Below are 20022 nucleotides of genomic sequence, written 5' to 3'. Positions count from 1 at the left end.
ATACTCCTACATAAAATAAAAAGTTGAAAAAAAATATACATAAGATCTATGTGCAAGTGTTATGGGCTGAATGAATCGTGTCCTCCCCTCACCCTGCACATTCATATGTTGAAGTCCTAATTCCTAGTACCTGAGAATATGACCTTATTAGGGAACACAGCATTTGAAAAAGTAATTAAGGTAGAATGAGGTCTTATGGTGGATCCTAATCTTGATAAGAATAGATTAGGACACCTACACCAAACAGAAGAAAAACCATGTGGAGATGGGGAGAAGATGGCCATCTCCAAGCCAAAGAGAGAGGCCTCAGAAAAGTAAACCCTGCTGACACCTTGCTCTTGGACGTTTATCCTTCAGAACTATCAGAAAATGAATTTCTGTTGTTTAAACTACCCAGTTTGTAGTACTTTGTTGAAAACGCTCCCAAACGAATATTACAAGGATACTCATCACAGGATTTTTTTAACAGCAGCTCAAGACAAAAACATAAGTGTCTGCCCAACAGTGGAGGTGCTGCTCTTTTCATATGGCAGTTTACCTATGTGTCCCTAGGGGGGAGATTTCACATGGTTTCTTTTTGTTTTTTGCCAGATTTTGGTTTTATACTTTTCTAAATTTCCTCACTTTATTATTATTAAATTTCCTCACTGTATTAGGGGTGAGGAAAAAATTTTTATAATTAGGAAAAAAAGGCAAAAGGAACAGCTATGAAGAAGACTGCTGATTTAATCTCATTATACACTTAAGATTTTTTGTTGCATAATTATGGAGTCAGGTAAAGTTTCAAAAGATTTTTTTTTCATGCATGGACACTGGTATAGTCCAAATAGATGCTAAATTGGATCATGAGGCCCCTGCTGTGTCAAGGGTTATATTTTTGCTGCCAAAATAATAGGTGTTGCGGGGCACCTCAGGGCTGAGAGTGGGACAGTGAGGAGGGGCATTTAGGTGTTTTGAGAACAGCAGTGTTTTATCAACTGGCATGGAAGTTATCTCAGAATTTTAACTAAGGCAGTTAGTTATATATCACATGTATATCAGTCTTACGTGTACATCTCATTCTTTTTAATGGCTGCATTTAATTTCATTATATGGATCACTCTCTATTTAATCAGTCTCTTATTGATGGTCATTTAGATAGTTTGCCTTTTTTTTGTTATTACAAGCACTGTCATAATTAATATGCATCTTTTTTCACATATTATTTTTGTGAAAGTGGGTTAGTGTATCACAATGTGAGTCTGGAGAAATCATCTTTCTCCTTAGAATTGTGAATCCTTTCCCAATATTAGCAAGGAGTTGTGAAGTTCACGTTAAAATCTGTAGTTTTAAGGGGATATTGAAGTTTAGGTCAGTGGTCTCAAATGTTGACTTTGTATTAGAATCACCTGCAGAACTATTAGGAATTATTCATCTATGACCCTACTCCTAGAGATTCTGATTTAGATCTGGATGGGTTCTAAGTATTCAATAAGCTTCACAAATGATTCTGATGCCCAGCCAGTATTAGCAGCTTCTGAAATACAGAAAAATTAATATTTTAAAAGAAGACAGGGTTGTATGATTTGTCAACTTCTAACATATCATAAGGAGTATGGGCGAAGAACTGAAGCTACCGAAGCTCTCATACCTGCTAGTAGGAGTGTGACTAGGTAAAACCATTCTGTGAAACTCTGGCAGCATCTATTAAGCTGAGCTTCTTAATAGCGTACTTTACACTCAGCAGTTCCACTGCTAGGTTTATACTCCATAGAAACGCTTAACATGTCCACCTGAATATTCTTAGTTGCCCTGTTTATAATAACCCCAGGCTGCAAACAAGACAGACGTCCACTAATAGTAGAATAGAGGAAGTAAATTGAATGCTGTGTTTACATAATGGAATATTACCCAGCAATGAGAGTCATCAAGCTGCAGCTGCAGACAATGTGGGTGAATCTCAAAAAAACCAAACAAAACAAACAACCAAAATGTGTAGCAAGAGAAGCCAGATTCAAACAAATGCATATGTACACTTTTATCTAAAACAGGAAATCTGTATCTGTAGTGTTAGAATCAGGAGAGTGGTTACCTTTGGGAGGTATACTGTAAAAGGACACAAAGGCATCCGAGTGTGGGTGATATTTTGATCTGGGTACTGGTTACATGGTATGTTCAGTTTGTTCAGAATCATCAAGCTGTGTACTTGTGATTTGTAGTCTTACTGTGTATTGTACGTTGATAAAAAGTTCAAAAATATTGTAAAACCATCATTAGGAGGAAGTTCCTCCAAAAAACAAAGTCACTTCATGACAGAATGATCTCGGGTGGCCCCAGCCTGCAACTGCTTGGAGCAGCGCTTGGCTCCCCAACCAGGAACTGAGGCTGGGTCATGGCAGTGAAAGCGCCAGGTCCTAGCCACTACACCAGTGGTCAGTGACAAGGCCCTGGCCCTTTGGCTTTGCAGAGAAGAATTTCCACAAAGGCAAAAAGCAGTGAAACAAGTGTTTATTAAGAGGAAAAAGAATACAGTATGTGTGGATAGGCAGACTCAGAAGGAGAGTCCCTGAGATGCGCCTGTGTGGCAGTTTAAATCACTTATATGGGCTGTTTCTTCCAGTTTTCCTTTGGCCAATCATTTTTATTTACCTGGTTCACAGTCTATATTTGGTATATCTCAAGATCCTTCCATGTGTATGCATGCATTTCTTAGCCAAGGTATCTGGATAGAATGCAAGGTATCTGGATAGAATGTCCCTTGACATTGCTTCCCCTTTGCCCTGCAAGGAGCCTTTTCTACACTTGTGTGGTTGGAGAGGTCTCCTGACTTCAGGAATGAGGGATATGTGGTCCAGGCAGGGCCCAGCCTTCTTCCTTAATTGCCTTGCTATTATCTTCTTGGAGTCTCCCTCCATAGAGAATGAATCTCCAACTGCTTTACCTTGAGGGAACCCATCTGTCTCCTGCCTCACTTCCACTAACTGTAAAAGGAACTTGGTCTGCAGTGGTGTGCTGGAGGCAGCTTATGCTGGCTCGCCAGAACAATTTCTGTGCATCTCATCACCTCAGCAACATCATCCTCTTAGCTTGAAATCAGCCATGTTGGAAATAGGTACACCGTGGAAACTGGCAAATGCTACATCAGGTTGTTGTTTTCTCAGAGAGCTGCTTATTTACTCAGTACTGAATTTAGATCTCTTTGTATGTGGGATATTATTTAGCCTGCTTCATAGCTAATATAATTAGTAAACAATATAAAGGTTGAAAGTGACTAAAATGAGCATGTCTTTGAGAATTATCTTATTTTGAGATTGCAAAGAGTCCTTTTTTCTTTTGTAAATTTAAGGAGGCTTATTTGCATTCACATATCAATTCAGTAAAAGGAAATATGTCATTAAGAACTTTGTCATTTTAAATTTGATTTTAGTGTCACAGATTAGCATTACAAGAACATTACCAGGTCCTGAAAGCTACCCTCAGTAATCAGAGTAACTATAAATCACCTGAGACAGAAGCTATGTTTTCGTTTTTTCTTTTTTTGTTGTTGTTTAGTCACTAAGTTGTGTCCAACTCTTCAACCCCATGGACTGCAGCACACCAGGCTTCCCTGTCCTTTACTATCTCCCAGAGTTGGTTCAAACTCATGTCCATTGAGTCAGTGATGTCATCTAAATATCTACCTCTTCCCTTCCCACACCCTTCTCTTCTTGCCCTCAGTCTTTCCCAGCATCAGGGTCTTTTCCAGTGAGTCAGTTCTTCGAATCAGGTGGCCAAGTATTGGCGCTTCAGCTTCAGCATCAGTCCTTCCTATTGAATATTCAGGGTTGATTTCCTTTTAGGACTTACTGGTTTGATCATTTTATTGTCCAAGGGACTCTCAAGAGTCTTCTCCAGCACCACAGTTCGAAGGCATCAATTGTTTGGCGCTCAGCCTTCTTTATGGTCCAACTCTCACATCTGTACACGACTACTGGAAAAACCACAGCTTTGACTAGATGGACCTTTGTCTGCAAATTGTTGTCTCTGCTTTTTAATATGCTGTCTATGTTGGTCATAGCTTTTCTTCCAAGGAGCAAGCATCTTTTAATTTCATGGCTGCAGTCACCGTCCGCAGTGATTTTAGAGCCCAAGAAAATAAAATCTGCCACTGTTTCCATTTTTTCCCCATCTATTTGCCATGAAGTGCTGGGACCAGATGCCATGATCTTAGTTTTTTGTATGTTGAATTTAAGGTAGCTTTTTCACTCTCTTCTTTCACCTTCATTAAGAGGCTCTTTAGTTCCTCTTTACCTTCTGCCATAAGGGTGATACCATCTGCGTATCTGAGGTTGTTGGTATTTCTCCCCACAGTCTTGATTCCAGCTTGGGATTCATCTAGTCTGGTATTTCTCATGATGTACTTTGCATCTAAGTTAAATAAGCCTGGTGACAATATACAGCCTTGACGTGCTCCTTTCCCAATCTTGAAGCAGTCCATTGTCCCATGTCTGGTTCTAACTGTTGCTTCTTGACCTGCATACAGATTTCACAAGAGGTAGGTCAGGTGGTCTGGTATTCCTGTCTCTTGAAGAATTTTCCAGTTTGTTGTGATCTGCACAAAGGCTTTGGCATAGTCATGGAAGCAGAAATATGGTTTTCTGGAATTCCCTTGTTTTTTCTATGATCTAACGGATGTTGGCAATTTGGTCTCTGTTGCCTCTGCCTTTTCTAAATCCAGTTTGAACATCTGGAAATTCTTGAAGCCTAGCTTGAAGGATTTTGAGCACTACCTTGCTAGCATGTGAAGTGAGCACAATTGTGTGGTAGTTTGAACATTTTTTGGCATTGCCCTTCTTTGGGATTGGACTGAAAACTGACCTTTTCTAGTCCTGTGGCCATTGCTGAATTTTCAAAATTTGCTGGCATGTTGAGTGCAGCACTTTAAGAGCATCATCTTTTAGCATTTGAAATAGCTCATCTGTAGCTCCATCACCTCCACTGGCGTTGTTAGTAGTGATGCTTCCTAAGGCTCACTTGACTTCACACTCCAGGATGTCTGGCTCTAGGTGAGTGACCACATCATCATGGTTAACTGAGTCATTAAGAGCTTTTTTATATAGTTCTTCTGTTCTTGCCACCTTTTCTTAATCTCTTCTGCTTCTGTGATGTCCTTGCCATTTTTGTCCTTTCTTGTGCCTATCTTTGTATGAAATGTTCACTTGGTAACTCCAGTTTTCTTAAAGAGATCTCTCGTCTTTTCCATTCTATTGTTTTCCTCTATGTCTTTGCTTATTTCTCCTTGCTATTGTCTGGAACTCTGCATTCAACTGGATATATCTCTTTCCGTTTTTCATTTTATTGCTAGAAAATGAACATTGTAGCCTTGAAAAAACTTACAGAATTGTCATCTGCAATTCTGAGACACTCAACTCTGTGCTAGTGTCTCTGTCAGTCAAGTGCAGAGAGACAGATATTCTCCTGATTGAATTGTTGTCAATGGCATTGTTGTAACAAAAGGTATGTAGAGAGACAGTTTAACGTTTTTCTGTATTACATCTGTCAACTCTTTAACTCTCTGCCTTTTCACTGTCCTTTTGACTTTATCCATGGCCTTCTATTTATTTCTATCTGTTGTTGCTTTATCTTCTCAAGTTATTAGAATCTTTTAAACGTTGTGGTGGATAGGTTAAAGTACTTTAAGGGCTTCCCTCAAGGGAAATTTGGAGTTCTTTTTCCTGCTATGTGAAAACTTTTTTCCATCATGAGAAAAACATAGCGACTTATTATTAGAAGAGATCTTGAGATTCTTTACAGCAGTTCATTTCTAAGAACCCTTATCACCGTCATGCACTAAAAATTCTAGTGACTAGCATTAATTAACATGTATCAAACCTAGATGTTTGGAGCACCAAAAGAAACAGGAAAGTGAAAGAAAATGTAAATGGAGGAAAAAATATATGAAAAGAATATGTGTTAGTTTTGCTTGCTGTAATATTAAAAGTGATTATTAGGTTCAACAGTATTATTAGGTTCAGCGAGTTTTAATAAAGTTCCCCATCATCTTTTTGCTGAAGTATATAGTAGTCATTGATGATTGTTGTCTGGATCCATTCTTTCTATAGGGATTACAAGATGATATTCTGTCATTCTTCATTTTTAAATCTATGTTTCTTCTTTAGAGAAAACTTTTACTAGCTTTCTGGTTACCCTGAAGAACAATTTGTGCAGGAAAAATAGGGCAAATGCTTGACTCCCTTTATCTCCATCCCCTGCCTTTGACGTTTTTATTTTAATTAAAAATTTTTTTTTACCTCTAGAAGATCTGTGCCTTTTCAGATCTTCTTGGAGCTTACTCATATTTTCAAATTTCTTGAAATATAATTTTTATATTCTGTTTGATGATCGTTTTATATGAAGAAGTCACAAGTTTGATAGGGTCACCTATTGTTTTTGCTGGCTCTTAGAGTGCTTTATTTCCTTCTGAACTGTGAACCGTTTATTTATCTTAGCACCTGTCTTTGGGAATTCTTTGAGGTCTTGTTTAAAGGTAGGTTTCTCCATGGAGAAGTTTTGTTTCTGTCAGATGCCTATAGGCATAACAAGCCTTCGACTTTTTCAAAATATCACTTCTCCTCTTGAAATAATTTAGACCACCCATTTAGTGTGGATTCAGGTTGCAAATTGTGGTTTATGGTTACAAGTAACCAGGAAAGAATTTTCATCCTCACCTTAGCCCCAAGTTTTGAGATAAGCTATACTCCTGGGGTAGTGGATAGAAAAGTTTGTAACACATTTTGAGACTCTAGGCGTTGGGGTCTCAGTGTATATGTGACTTAGTCAGTTGTGTCTGATTCTTTGCTACCCCATGAACTGTAGCCCACCAGTCTCCTCTGTCCATGGAATTCTCGAGGCAAGAATACCGGAGTGGGTTGCCATTCCCTTCTCCAGAGGATTTTTCTGACCCAGGGATCGAACCTAGGTCTCCTGCATTGCAAGCAGATTCTTTACCTTCTGAGCCACCAGGGAAGCCCCTGGGGTCTCAAGGTTATGGACAAGTCTCCAGGTAGACTCTCCAATTTGGGTGGCCCCTGGGATTTGTCTTCTGTCCTCCAGCTTTAAAGATCATGAAAGCTGGAGCTCAGCTTCACTGTGTTCACTAAGTGCCCTCATAACAAAAAGGTGGGTTTCAATACCCTGCTTACCTCTCTGGCTTCCTACCTTTGCTTTTTTCTTTTTTTTGGTCTGTGTAATTCTTATGTATTTTTAGCAGGTCATGGATGCATTTGAGAAGATTTTAAGAATATATTTTATTTTTAGTTGTTTAAAACATATTTATATTTTTTAGTTGTTTTTAGCAACAGCCTCAGTCCACAAACTTAGTTCATCATTTTATCAGAAATACACTATCATTGTGTGCTCCTTTCTTTAACTGTCCTTCATTCTTTAGCACTTAGGTATTATCTTATTCATCTAACTCACTGCTGCTGCTGCTGCTAAGTCGCTTCAGTCGTGTCCGACTCTGTGCGACCCCATAGACGGCAGCCCACCAGGCTCCCCCGTCCCTGGGATTCTCCAGGCAAGAACACTGGAGTGGGTTGCCATTTCCTTCTCCAGTGCATGAAAGTGGAAAGTGAAAGGGAAGTCGCTCAGTCGTATCCAACTCTTAGCGACCCCATGGACTGCAGCCTACCAGGCTCCTCCATCCATGGGATTTTCCAGGCAAGAGTACTGGAGTGGGGTGCCATTGCCTTCTCTGTTGATCTATCTTATTGATATCTTATTGATCTAGCTTATTGATATTTATGTTTATTAACTGTGTATATTTAAATCCTTGTGAGTACACTTGATTTATTCTATTTGATTTGTTCCATTTCATTTTAGCCTGCTAGACACATAGAAACTATTCAGTAAAATTCTCAATGATCAGTATAAAACAAGTGAGCTTTTCATTAAGGTTATCACAGAGTACATGGTATTTCATTGGTATGAAGGAGTGAAACCTATCTTACTTTTGGGAGAGGACTTTCTAATTAGAGAAATTTGACTGGCATTGAAGAATTCTTACTATGTGGTATACATGCATATATGGAAATTTTGTTTTTTCTCTGTTTTATTAAGCAAGCATAAAATGCGCTGAAATAGTTTATTTTCCTTTTGAGATGTAAGTTTTGGTCAGTGGGGACAGATTGTTCCTCTATAGGTATTTTAGCAGATAGGAAGCAGATGTGGCATTGGGAGGAGACTGCTAGGGGAAGAACAAATGTATGAGTAATCTGGAAAAAGATTAAAGTCAAACTATGAGTTAAATGTCAGCCTTTGGACCAAAACTTTTCCACTCTTGGTACTTTGAAGAGACAAGCAGCTGAGTGTTCTTAAAAAAGGAGAGACTGTTCTTAAAAGCCAGTACTACTCCACCATACTTACTGTTATTTTTCCAAGTGTTTTTGTTTTTTAACAATCTGATTCATACTTTCTTTGGCTAGGTAGGATATCGCTCTTCATTAGCCTGTGTTTGTACTTAAGGAGTCTTGTTTTATTTGATTAGAGAATGTCTTTAAAATCATGTGCCCTTTGTCAATGTGTTTCTAGGAATGTCTGGCATGTTTATTGGTCAAATGCCTTGCAGATGGAAATGAAATTTTGTGAGGAATCTTCTGGATCAAATATGAATCTATTTTTACTTTAATAAAATTATTCAAAGCATAAAGACTTCATTCTGGGTGTCAATACTAGCTGCTGATCTGGGAAGGATTGCCAGGAAAGTACCTGCTAAGGATTGCAATAATTTTCCCATTCCTGGTGCCTCTTTTTGGTTTTGCTTGAATTATAGACATAAGCCAGATGGGCATCAGTAGGTCTTCTAGATCTCTGAAGTGCTTCATGATGGCATTTACTGAGCATACTGTTTTTTCCCTATTTTTACTAACATGCCTTATAGTATTAGATTTCACTGAAGATATTGGTTTTTTGTGTGTTGTTGTCATTCCGTCAGTCAGTCATGTCCAACTCTTTGCTACTCCATGGACTGTAACACACCAGGCTCTTCTGTCCTCCACTGTCTTCTGGAGTTTGCTTAAATTCATGTCCACTGTGCCAGTCATGCTGTCTAACCATCTTATCCTCTGCTGCCCCCTTCTCCTTTTGCCTTCAATCAAGCTTTGTGTTTAACAACACTTATTAGAAATTATTAGACTAATTTCATTCTCCAGGGGAATACTTGAGAGGTAGAGCTAGGAACAGTTATAATCATTTTAGTTTAAAATTATACCTGCAATAAGGAATAAATCATGGACTCCCTGCAGCCCAGCTTGAAAATAAATAGTAAATAACAATACATTTAGAATATACCTACAGTGAGTGAAATTTTCCAGTTTTTCTGTGCTTCTGGATGTATTATTTCTACTTTTCAGTGCATCTCCCTAATTAGTGACAGATATCAAGTCACCGCAGTCTTATCAGGTCAGAACTTAGAGTTTAATTCTTTTCAGATATGCTGGGCCGTTGGAAAAAAAAATTGCTCTTCAGCATAGACTAGCTCTGTCGCTCATTAGTTAGTATCTTAATGTTGAAATAAGTTATCCCATCCTGTGGCAGCTGGAGGAAGACTTAATGAAAGTCTTTATGAAATATATCCTAACAGCCACTGACCACCAGCGTAGCATAGTGTTCCTGATAAAGGAGAGACGAGAGATGACAGGTAATCTGTCAAACATAGCTTTTTAATACTTTAAGTTTCCTCGTAAATCAATGTGTTGAGATGTAATCTACATGTCATAAAATACACCCACTTTAAGTGTAATGTTCCGTGAATCTTGACAAGGTATACATCCTTGTAACCACTACCTCAATCATTAACCCAAGAGAGAAACCTGAATGTTATTCTAGATTCCTCTCTTCCTCACATTCAAATAAGTATTCATTTCTGTTCATACTTCACTCTGAATTTCTATGGAACCTATTCTTGCCTCTTTATTCTCATAGCTACGATCTTTATATGATATGTTTGACCCTTACTTTTTTCACCTCTATTACTTACTGCAATCTACTTTATAACTGGTTTTTCACTTTTTCACTTTTTTCTTTATGCCTTCCCTAATGTTACTAAGTTAAGATTATTCTAGTCATATTAGCCCCCCTCCTTTGCTTCACATCCCTTGATGACCCTTCACAGTCATCAATTTCTTTTTCTTTATTGGAATATAATTGCTTTACAATATTGTATTAGTTTCTGCTGTATAATGAAGTGAATCAGCCATATGTATATGTATATCCCCTATGTCTTAAGCCTCCCCCCAACAGCCCCCATCCCACCCGTCTAGGTCATCACAGAGCAGTGAGCCGAGCTCCTGGTGCCATACGGCAGCTTCCCACTCTCTGCCCGTTTTACACATGATAGTGTGTATGTGTTAATGCTGTTCTTTCAGTTCATCCCACCTCACCTCCCCTGCAAGTCTCTTCTTTACAGCTATACCTCTATTCCTGCCATGAAAATGGGTTCATTAGTACCACTTTTGTAGAGTCCATAACAGTATGCAGGTTCCTTAAAAAACTAAACTCAGCCATCAGTTTCTAAGTAAGGGACTGGCTCACAGTGGTAACTGACTTGATGACTTAATAGGTTATGAAATATACATGGAGAATTCGGATTTGTGAAGGGAAGGTGATGACTTAGTTTACTTAACAATGTGAAAGAAATAAGTTTGCCTTGTGTTTCAGTTTTAAAGTTACTCAAAGCATTTTATTTGACTCTAGCTGTATGTTAAAAGCTACAAGGGGAAGGAGAGAAGCATCTTTCAACATTCATTTCAAACACTATAAACTGTTACGAGATATTTTATATTGATAAAAAAATTTATCAATGCTAGGTAGGAAAAATTGCAATGTTTATTCAAGTTTACTTATATTCAAAGTGGTTATTATGTCTAAATTCAGAACACTCATATTCATTTGCATATACTAGCCTTTTAAAAAGTGTCTTCCTTAATTCTCTAACCATGTCTTGAAAAACTAAATGTGTTTATGAATTATGAAATTTACCTTTTAGACTGGTAAAGATAAGCTCTGAGGTAAAATATTGATAGAGTATCTCTACCTTGAATAGGAGGAAAATATAGAAGAAATATTTAAATATGACAATAAGTAATACAATAATTTTATTTTTGTTATAGATTTTATCTCACCTTAATTGCTAGGCATATAGGTTATTTTCTATACCATTAATATTCTAATCCTCTATGGCACCCCACTCCAGTACTCCTGCCTGGAAAATCCCATGGATGGAGGAGCCTGGTAGGCTGCAGTCCATGAGGTCACTAAGAGTCGGACACGACTGAACGACTTCACTTTGACTTTTCACTTTCATGCATTGGAGAAGGAAATGGCAACCCACTCCAGTGTTCTTGCCTGGAGAATCCCAAGGACGGGGGAGCCTGGTGGGCTGCCGTCTGTGGGGTCTCACAGAGTCAGACACGACTGAAGCGACTTAGGAGCAGTAGCAGCAGCAGCTTTTCTTAATACAGAAGGGTATTTAACATAGTTCCTAATAAGTAAAGTAGTCCTAAAGTGCTTTTAGGCCTGTTTATCGGCTTCTGTGTTGGCTCAGATGGTAAAGAATCTGCCTGAAATGCAGGAGATCTGGGTTTGATCCCTGGGTTGGGAAGATCCCCTGGAGAAGGAAATGGCTACCCACTCCAGTATTCTTGCCTGGAGAATTCCATGTACAAAGGAGCGTGGCAGGCTACACTCCATGCAGTCACAGAGTCAGACACGAATGAGTGACTTTCACTTATATTAGTTATTTAGTCATTAAAGAGAGTGACTCTAATATAATTGAAATTTATCAGTCTGCTTTGAGGTATTATTTAGAAAAGTGATTATTTGCTTCTTTTAAAAAATGAGTCCTTAAAAAATTCAGAATAAAACTACCATGTAATCCAGCAAATCTTCTGGATATTTATCTGAAGAAAATGAAAATATTAACTTGAAAATATATAAACACTCCAATGTTCACTGCAGCATTATTTACAGTAGCCAAGATATGGAAACAACCTAAGTGTCCATTTATGGTTAAATGGATAAAGAGAGTGTGATACACACACGTGCACAATGAGTGTTATTCAGTCATAAGAAAGGATGAAATTTTGCCATTTGCAACTGCGTGGATGGACCTTGAGACCTATGAAGTAAGTCAGAAAGACAAATATGATCTCACTTATATGTGGAATCTGAAAAATAAAACATTAAGCTCATATATAAAAAACGGATTGGTGGTTGCCAGAGGTAAGGGCTGAGGTGTTGGTGAAATGGGTACAGAGTGGGTCTAAAGGTACAAACTTCCAGTTATAAATAAATAAGTCATGGGGTGTAACGTACAGCATGTCGGCTATAGTTGATGATATCGTATCGCATATTTAAAGATTGCCAAGAGAATAGATCTTAAAAGTTCTCATCACAAGAAAAAAATATTCGTAACTATGTATGGTGATGGATGTTAACACTAGTTAATAATGGGAACCATTTTGCAATATATACAAATATTGAATCATGTGCATACCTGAAGTTAATACAATATTGTATGTCACCTATAACTTAATAAAAAAATGAAAGTCCTGATTACAGTATCAGCAAGCAGATATTGACAAATGGATTCTAAAAATTATATGGAAAAGCTAAGACCTAGAACAGCAACACGATACTGAAAAAGAACAGAGTCAGAGGACTGATACTGTCCTATTTCAAGACTTACTATAAAGATACAGTATAATACAGGCAGCACAGTATTGGTGAAAGAAGAATAGAAGATCCAAAAATATACCCACACAAATATAGTCAAGTGATCTTTGACAAAGGAGCACAGGCAATTCAGTGGAGAAGGAATAGTCCTTTCAATAAATGGCGCTGTGACAATAGAGTATTCATCTAAAAATAAATCTAGATGTAGACCTTATACCTGTTGCAAAATTAACTCAAAGTGGATTATACCTAAATATAAGACACAAAACTATTGAACTTCTAAAAGAAAACTCAAGAGAAAATCTAGGCACCCCTGGGTTTGGTAGGTTTTTAGATACAACACCAAAATTATGATCCATGAAAAAGGAAATTGGTAAGTTGGACATATTAAAATTAAAAACTTATGCCATGTGAAAGACACAGTTAAGAAAATGAAAAGAAGTCAGACTGGGAGAAATATTTCAAAACATATTCTGATAAAAGACATATTCATGATACAAGAAAAAGAATTCTTAAAACTCAGCAATAAGGAAACGATTACAAATCTACCCAAGAACTGAAAATGCAGAGAAGATATACAGATAGCAAATATGCATATGAAAAAAATGCCAACATCTTTGTCCTTTGGGAGTTGCATGTTAAAATTGTGAGACCATTGAACACCTATTGGAATGGCTAAAATTAAGAAAAAACTGACGCTTATGAAATGCTGATAAGACTAGAGAGCCATTAGGAATTCAAGATGGTACAGCTACTTTGGAAAACAATTTGGCAGTTTCTAAAAAGCTAAACATAGTTTTACTGTACAATCCAGCAACTGCACTGTTGAATATTTACCCAATTGAGATGAATATTTATGTTCACACAAAAACCTGAAGATGAATATTTATAGCCACTTTATTCATAATCGCTGAAAACTGGAAGTTACCAAGATATCTTCAATAGATGAATGGACAAACAAACTGTGATACAGCCAGAAATGGAATATGATTACTGAGTGATTTTTTTTTTTTTAAAAGAAGCTATGACGCCACAAAAAGGTATCAGTCCAGTTCAGTTCAGTTCAGTCGCTCAGTTGTGTCCGACTCTTTGTGACCCCATGAATCGCAGCACACCAGGCCTCCCTGTCCATCACCAACTCCTGGAGTTCACTTAGACTCTCATCCATAGAGTCAATGATGCCAACCAGCCATCTCATCCTCTGTCATCCCTTTCTCCTCCTGCCCCCAATCCCTCCCAGCATCAGAGTCTTTTCCAGTGAGTCAACTCTTCGCATGAGGTGGCCAAAGTACTGGAGTTTCAGCTTTATCATCATTCCTTCCAAAGAAATCCCAGGGCTGATCTCCTTCAGAATGGACTGGTTGGATCTCCTTGCAGTCCAAGGGACTCTCAAGAGTCTTCTCCAACACCACAGTACAGAAGCATCAATGCTTCAGCGCTCAGCTTTCTTCCCAGTCCAACTCTCACATCCATACATGACCACAGGAAAAACCATAGCCTTGACTAGACGGATGTTTGTTGGCAAAGTAATGTCTCTGCTTTTTAATATGCTCTCAAGGTTGGTCATAACTTTCCTTCCAAGGAGTAAGTGTCTTTTAATTTCATGGCTGCAGTCACCATCTGCCATGATTTTGGAGCCCAAAAAAATAAAGTCTGACACTGTTTCCACTGTTTCCCTATCTATCTGCCATGAAGTGATGGGACTGGATGCCATGATCTTCGTTTTCTGAATGTTGAGCTTTAAGCCAACTTTTCACTGTCCACTTTCACTTTCATCAAGAGGCTTTTTAGTTCCTCTTCACTTTCTGCCATAAGGGTGGTGTCATCTGCATATGTAAGGTTATTGATATTTCTCCCGGCAATCTTGATTCCAGCTTGTGCTTCTTTCAGCCCAGCGTTTCTCATGATGTACTCTGCATAGAAGTTAAATAAGGAGGGTGACAATATACAGCCTTGACGTACTCCTTTTCCTATTTGGAACCAGTCTGTTGTTCCATGTCCAGTTCTAACTGTTGCTTCCTGACCTGCATACAGATTTCTCAAGAGGCAGGTCAGGTGGTCTGGTATTCCCATCTCTTTCAGAATTTTCCACAGTTTATTGTGATCCACACAGTCAAAGGCTTTGGCATAGTCAATAAAGCAGAAATAGATGTTTTTCTGGAACTCTCTTGCTTTTTCCATGATCCAGCAGATATTGGCAATTTGGTCTCTGGTTCCTCTGCCTTTTCTAAAACCAGCTTGAACATCTGGAAGTTCACAGTTCACATATTGCTGAAGCCTGGCTTGGAGAATTTTGAGCATTACTTTACTAGCATGTGAGATGAGTGCAATTGTGTGGTAGTTTGAGCATTCTTTGGCATTGCCTTTCTTTGGGATTGGAATGAAAACTGACCTTTTCCAGTCCTGTGGCCACTGCTGAGTTTTCCAAATTTCCTGGCATATTGAGTGCAGCACTTTCACAGCATCATCTTTCAGGATTTGAAATAGCTCCACTGGAATTCCATCACCTCCACTAGCTTTATTCGTAGTGATGCTTCCTAAGGCCCACTTGACTTCACATTCCAGGATGTCTGGCTCTAGGTGAGTGATCACACCATTGTGATTATCTGGGTTGTGAAGCTCTTTTTTGTGCAGTTCTTCTGTGTATTCTTGCCACCTCTTCTTAATATCTTCTGCTTCTGTTAGGTCCATACCATTTCTGTCCTTTATCGAGCCCATCTTTGCATGAAATGTTCCCTTGGTATCTCTAAATTTCTTGAAGAGATCTCTAGTCTTTCCCATTCTGTTGTTTTCCTCTACATCTTTTCATTGATCGCTGAGGAAGGCTTTCTTATCTCTGCTTGCTGTTTTTTGGAACTCTGCATTCAGATGCTTATATCTTTCCTTTTCTCCTTTGCTTTTCACTTCTCTTCTTTTCACAGCTTTTTGTACGGCCTCCCCAGACAGCCATTTTGCTTTTTTGCATTTCTTTTCCATGGGGATGGTCTTGATCCCTGTCTCCTGTACAATGTCACGAACCTCAGACCATAGTTCATCAGGCATTCTATCTATCAGATCTAGTCCCTTAAATCTATTTCACACTTCCACTGTATAATCATAAGGGATTTGATTTAGGTCATACCTGAATGGTCTAGTGGTTTTCCCTACTCTCTTCAATTTAAGTCTGAATTTGGCAATAAGGAGTTCATGATCTGAGCCACAGTCGGCTCCTGGTCTTGTTTTTGCTGACTGTATAGAGCTTCTCCATCTTTGGCTGCAAAGAATGTAATCAGTCTGATTTTGGTGTTTACCATCTGGTGACGTCCATGTGTAGAGTCTTCTCTTGTGTTGTTGGAAGAGGGTGTTTGCTTTGACCAGTGCATTTTCTTGGCAAAACTCTATTAGTCTTTGCCCTGCTTCATTCTGTATTCCAAGGCCAAATTTGCCTGTTACTCCAGGTGTTTCTTGACTTCCTACTTTTGCATTCCAGTCCCCTATAATGAAAAGGACATTTTTTTGGGGTGTTAATTCTAAAAGGTCTTGTAGGTCTGCATAGAACTGTTCAAATTCAGCTTCTTCAGCGTTACTGGTTGGGGTACGAAAAGGTATGGATGAACCTTAATTGCATACTGCTAAGTGAAAGAAGTCTGTCTGAAAAGGCTGTAAATTATATAGTTCCAACTATATGAAATTCTGGAAAGGCAAAACTATATAGACTGTAAAAAGATCAGTGGTTGCTAGACATTCAGGGAGAAAGGAGGAGGGTTAAATGGGGAATTGTTTAGGTCCATGATAATTTCTTGGTGGATACATGACATTATGTGTTTGTCGAAATTCACAGAACTTTACAGCATAGTTAACCTTAATGTATGCATATTAAAAAATAATTTAGGAGATTGGAGAATCCCAGGAAGAAATGAATATAGACTATAACAAGAGAATGTAACCACATTTCAATTGTATGGAACAACCTTCTTGAAGGTGTGAGCAAGGAAGAGTGGGAGGGGAAGGTGCTAACCTAAGTAACTTTGGAAACGAGTCTATAAGATTAGATGCAAAAGGAATTACACATTATCATTATGCTTTTGTTAATAAAGTGATTTCCCAAGAGGGTACAACAAATTGAAAATTCTCATACCACTATACATATATTCTGGAATTAATAATTAGCTAAATGGATGAGAGATGGTGAGAGCCAGATTTCTCCTGGTTGGAGTAGGAATTTACAGATAAGTAAGGGGAGATCCTTTTGGTGATAGAGTTGGAAACATCAGTTTGAACTCATGTTTAGCTTAATATAGACACAGATGGTTAGAGAAAAAATATACATATACACACAGGTTGGTATACATGCATATATTTCCTTGCTCTGTCATCAGAGGGCCTAAAAGAAATGATAGTAGTAAATAGTACACCTTGCCACCAGATCTTTGTTTCTAATGCCATTTCCCAATAAAGGAAACCATGGCTTCTTGAAGAAATGGCTGATTCTAACACTGGAGTAGGAAATATGCAGTAGAGAATCTTATAATGCTGGAAAGTAAGGAAGTGCTTAGAAAAACAAAAAAAATCCATGTTAATAGGGGTATGTCAAAGGGACATAGGAGCCAACTGAGAGAGCTTCCAACAGCCAAAGCTGGAACAATTTGAACAATAAAAAATAAATAAAGATGTACTGGATTATAACCCAAAGAATGAAATGAAATGTCCATGAATAGAAACCCAATATAAATAAATAAACAAGAAAAAGACCACCTTCCTTGGAAGAAGAATTCCAATTAATTTACGTAGATACTATGTCCTCAGTGAGAGGAAATTGAACTTCCACTCCCTCAGAATGGGCTGCATATAACGACTTCCCCCCAAAGAATTCAGGGTGGAAAGAAGGGGAGAGAAGAGTAACTTTACATTGGAGGAGCGTAACAAACACTGCTTCAGTCAGGTGATCAAGGTCAACTTTCAACAATGGTGTCATATTAATTAATAGTATGTAGTGTAATCCCATGGATGGAGGAGCCTGGTAGGCTATAGTCCCTAGGGTCACAAAGAGTTGGACACGACTGAGCGACTTTTTACTTTACTTTACTGTAATCCTAATCATGAAAAAAATCAGATAAATTCCAATACAGGGTCAGTCTACAGAATAACAGATCAGTGCTCCTCAAAACTGTCAAGGTTATCAAAAATGTCACAGCCAAGAGGAGCCTAAGGAGACCTTACAACTAAATGTCATGTGATATCTTGGATGGGGTCCTGGAATTGGAAAGGGGCATTAGATAAAACTAAAGAACTCTGGATAAAATATTGAGTTAGTAAGAATATATCAATATTTGTTCATTAATTGTAAAAAGTATACTAATCCATGATGTTAATAATAGAGGAAACTTGGTCTGGAACATGTGGGAACTCTGAACTGTCTTCTCAGTTTTTCTGTAAATCTGAAGGTGTTCTAAAAAATAATGTATGTTAAACAAAATGAAGTGTTATTTGAAGGGCTCACAGTAATCCCCTGGTTTCTGTCTCTCCTCCAGTTTTGAGAGTGTTTGCTGCCTCGCTGATTCCACTTCTCTCTCAGACATCACCTTTGATGGCAATCCCATAGCTCAAGAGTCATGGTACAAGCACACAATCCTTCAGAATATGATGCAGCTGCGCCAGCTAGACATGAAGAGAATCACAGTGAGTGAGAACTCTTCTCAAGTGCTCACCATATTGGTTTACTTAGCAAGGGCTAGGAATATAGAGTGCATATTCTTTGCTTAATATGCTGATTTTTAACAATATATGGATTATCATGACTATATACTTCATAATTATAAAGAGAAACTTTCTGTTTTACCTCCTATCCATATTCCCAATTTCACTGCATTAAGTTCCTAGTTTTCTGTTGAAATTAATCATCATGCTTGTTTTTCATTCTTGCTTAATATCCAACTACCCGTTTACTTTGGAATAGATGAGTAAGGATTTCATTGGTGAGTTACATAGTGTAATGGCTAAGACGGGTGCTGGAGCCAGATTGCTTGAGTCTGAATCCTGGATTGACCACTTTCTAGTCGTTGGACCTTTGACCATTTACTTAACCTTTCTATCTAATTTTCCTCAAAGTAAAATGGGGATCATAAGTATGTCATATGATGCTTGTCAAGATAAAGTTAAGTACTAAACCTTAGAACAGTGTGAATCTTCCAGGAAACATAATCAGTTTAGTTGAGTTCAGTTCAGTCGCTCAGTCGTGTCTGACTCTTTGTGAACCCACGAATCGCAGCACGCCAGGCCTCCCTGTCCATCACCAAGTCCCAGAGTTCACTGAGACTCACGTCCATCGAGTCAGTGGTGCCATCCAGCCATCTCATCCTCTGTCATCCCCTTCTCCTCCTGCCCCCAATCCCTCCCAGCATCAGAGTCTTTTCCAATGAGTCAACTCATAGCATGAGGTGGCCAAAGTACTGGAGTTTCAGCTTTAGCATCATTCCTTCCAAAGAAATCCCAGGGCTGATCTCCTTCAGAATGGACTGGTTGGATCTCCTTGCAGTCCAAGTGACTCTCAAGAGTCTTCTCCAACACCACAGTGCAAAAGCATCAATTCTTCAGCGCTCAGCCTTCTTCACAGTCCAACTCTCACATCCATACATGACCACAGGAAAAACCATAGCCTTGACTAAACGAACCTTTGTTGGCAAAGTAATGTCTCTCCTTTCGAATATGCTATGTAGGTTGGTCATAATTTTCCTTCCAAGGAGTAAGCGTCTTTTAATTTCATGGCTGCAGTCACCATCTGCCATGATTTTGGAGCCCAAAAAAATAAAGTCTGACACTGTTTCCACTGTTTCCCCATCTATTTCCCATGAAGTGATGGGACCAGATGCCATGATCTTCGTTTTCTGAATGTTGAACTTTAAGCCGACTTTTTCACTCTCCACTTTGACTTTCATCAAGAGGCTTTTAGTTCCTCTTCACTTTCTGCCATAAGGGTGGTGTCACCTGCATATCTGCAGCTGTTATTATTATTCCTTTTGATGCTATATTTCTCAAATTATCTCCTTTTTTATTCATTCTGTCTCCATGGTAGACATTGTTCACAGTACAAGTTTTTATATGGCTCCTGAGCTAAGTGAAAAACTGCTTATAGTGCTCCTCCTTTTAGGTGTACAATGCACATAAGCATACTTTAGCCTCTAAGAAGTTCTATAAGAAAGAAACTTGCCTGAATTTGTTTTGTTGCATCTGAAATTTATTGGAACAGAAAATATCTGTTAATGATCTCAGTTTTATAATCTCTGACCTAGAAAATATCCTAAACTTCCACTGTTTTCTTACTTTTAGACTGTGCTAATTCTATGTGGATTTTTT

At 38.4% G+C, this 20022-nt stretch overlaps 1 protein-coding gene across 8 annotated transcripts in view; it reads left to right on the top strand.

The window, feature by feature from the left end:
- Positions 1–20022, top strand: part of LRRC49 (leucine rich repeat containing 49) — a 149595-nt gene that overhangs the window by 64259 nt on the left and 65314 nt on the right. For all 8 annotated transcript variants that reach the window (XM_086322757.1, XM_086322760.1, XM_086322758.1 and 5 more), the window contains one exon: positions 18201–18348. In XM_086322757.1, the coding sequence (XP_086178883.1) occupies positions 18201–18348 (148 nt within the window). The remainder of the gene's footprint in view (positions 1–18200; positions 18349–20022) is intronic.

Source organism: Bos grunniens, chromosome 10 (genome assembly GCF_055505025.1).
Source record: "Bos grunniens cultivar Pamir isolate PY7600 chromosome 10, Bosgru_T2T1.0, whole genome shotgun sequence".
In the NCBI taxonomy this organism is placed as follows: Eukaryota; Metazoa; Chordata; class Mammalia; order Artiodactyla; family Bovidae; genus Bos; species Bos grunniens.
Note: the sequence above shows the minus strand (reverse complement) of the source record. Positions and strands in the feature narration are given on the sequence as shown.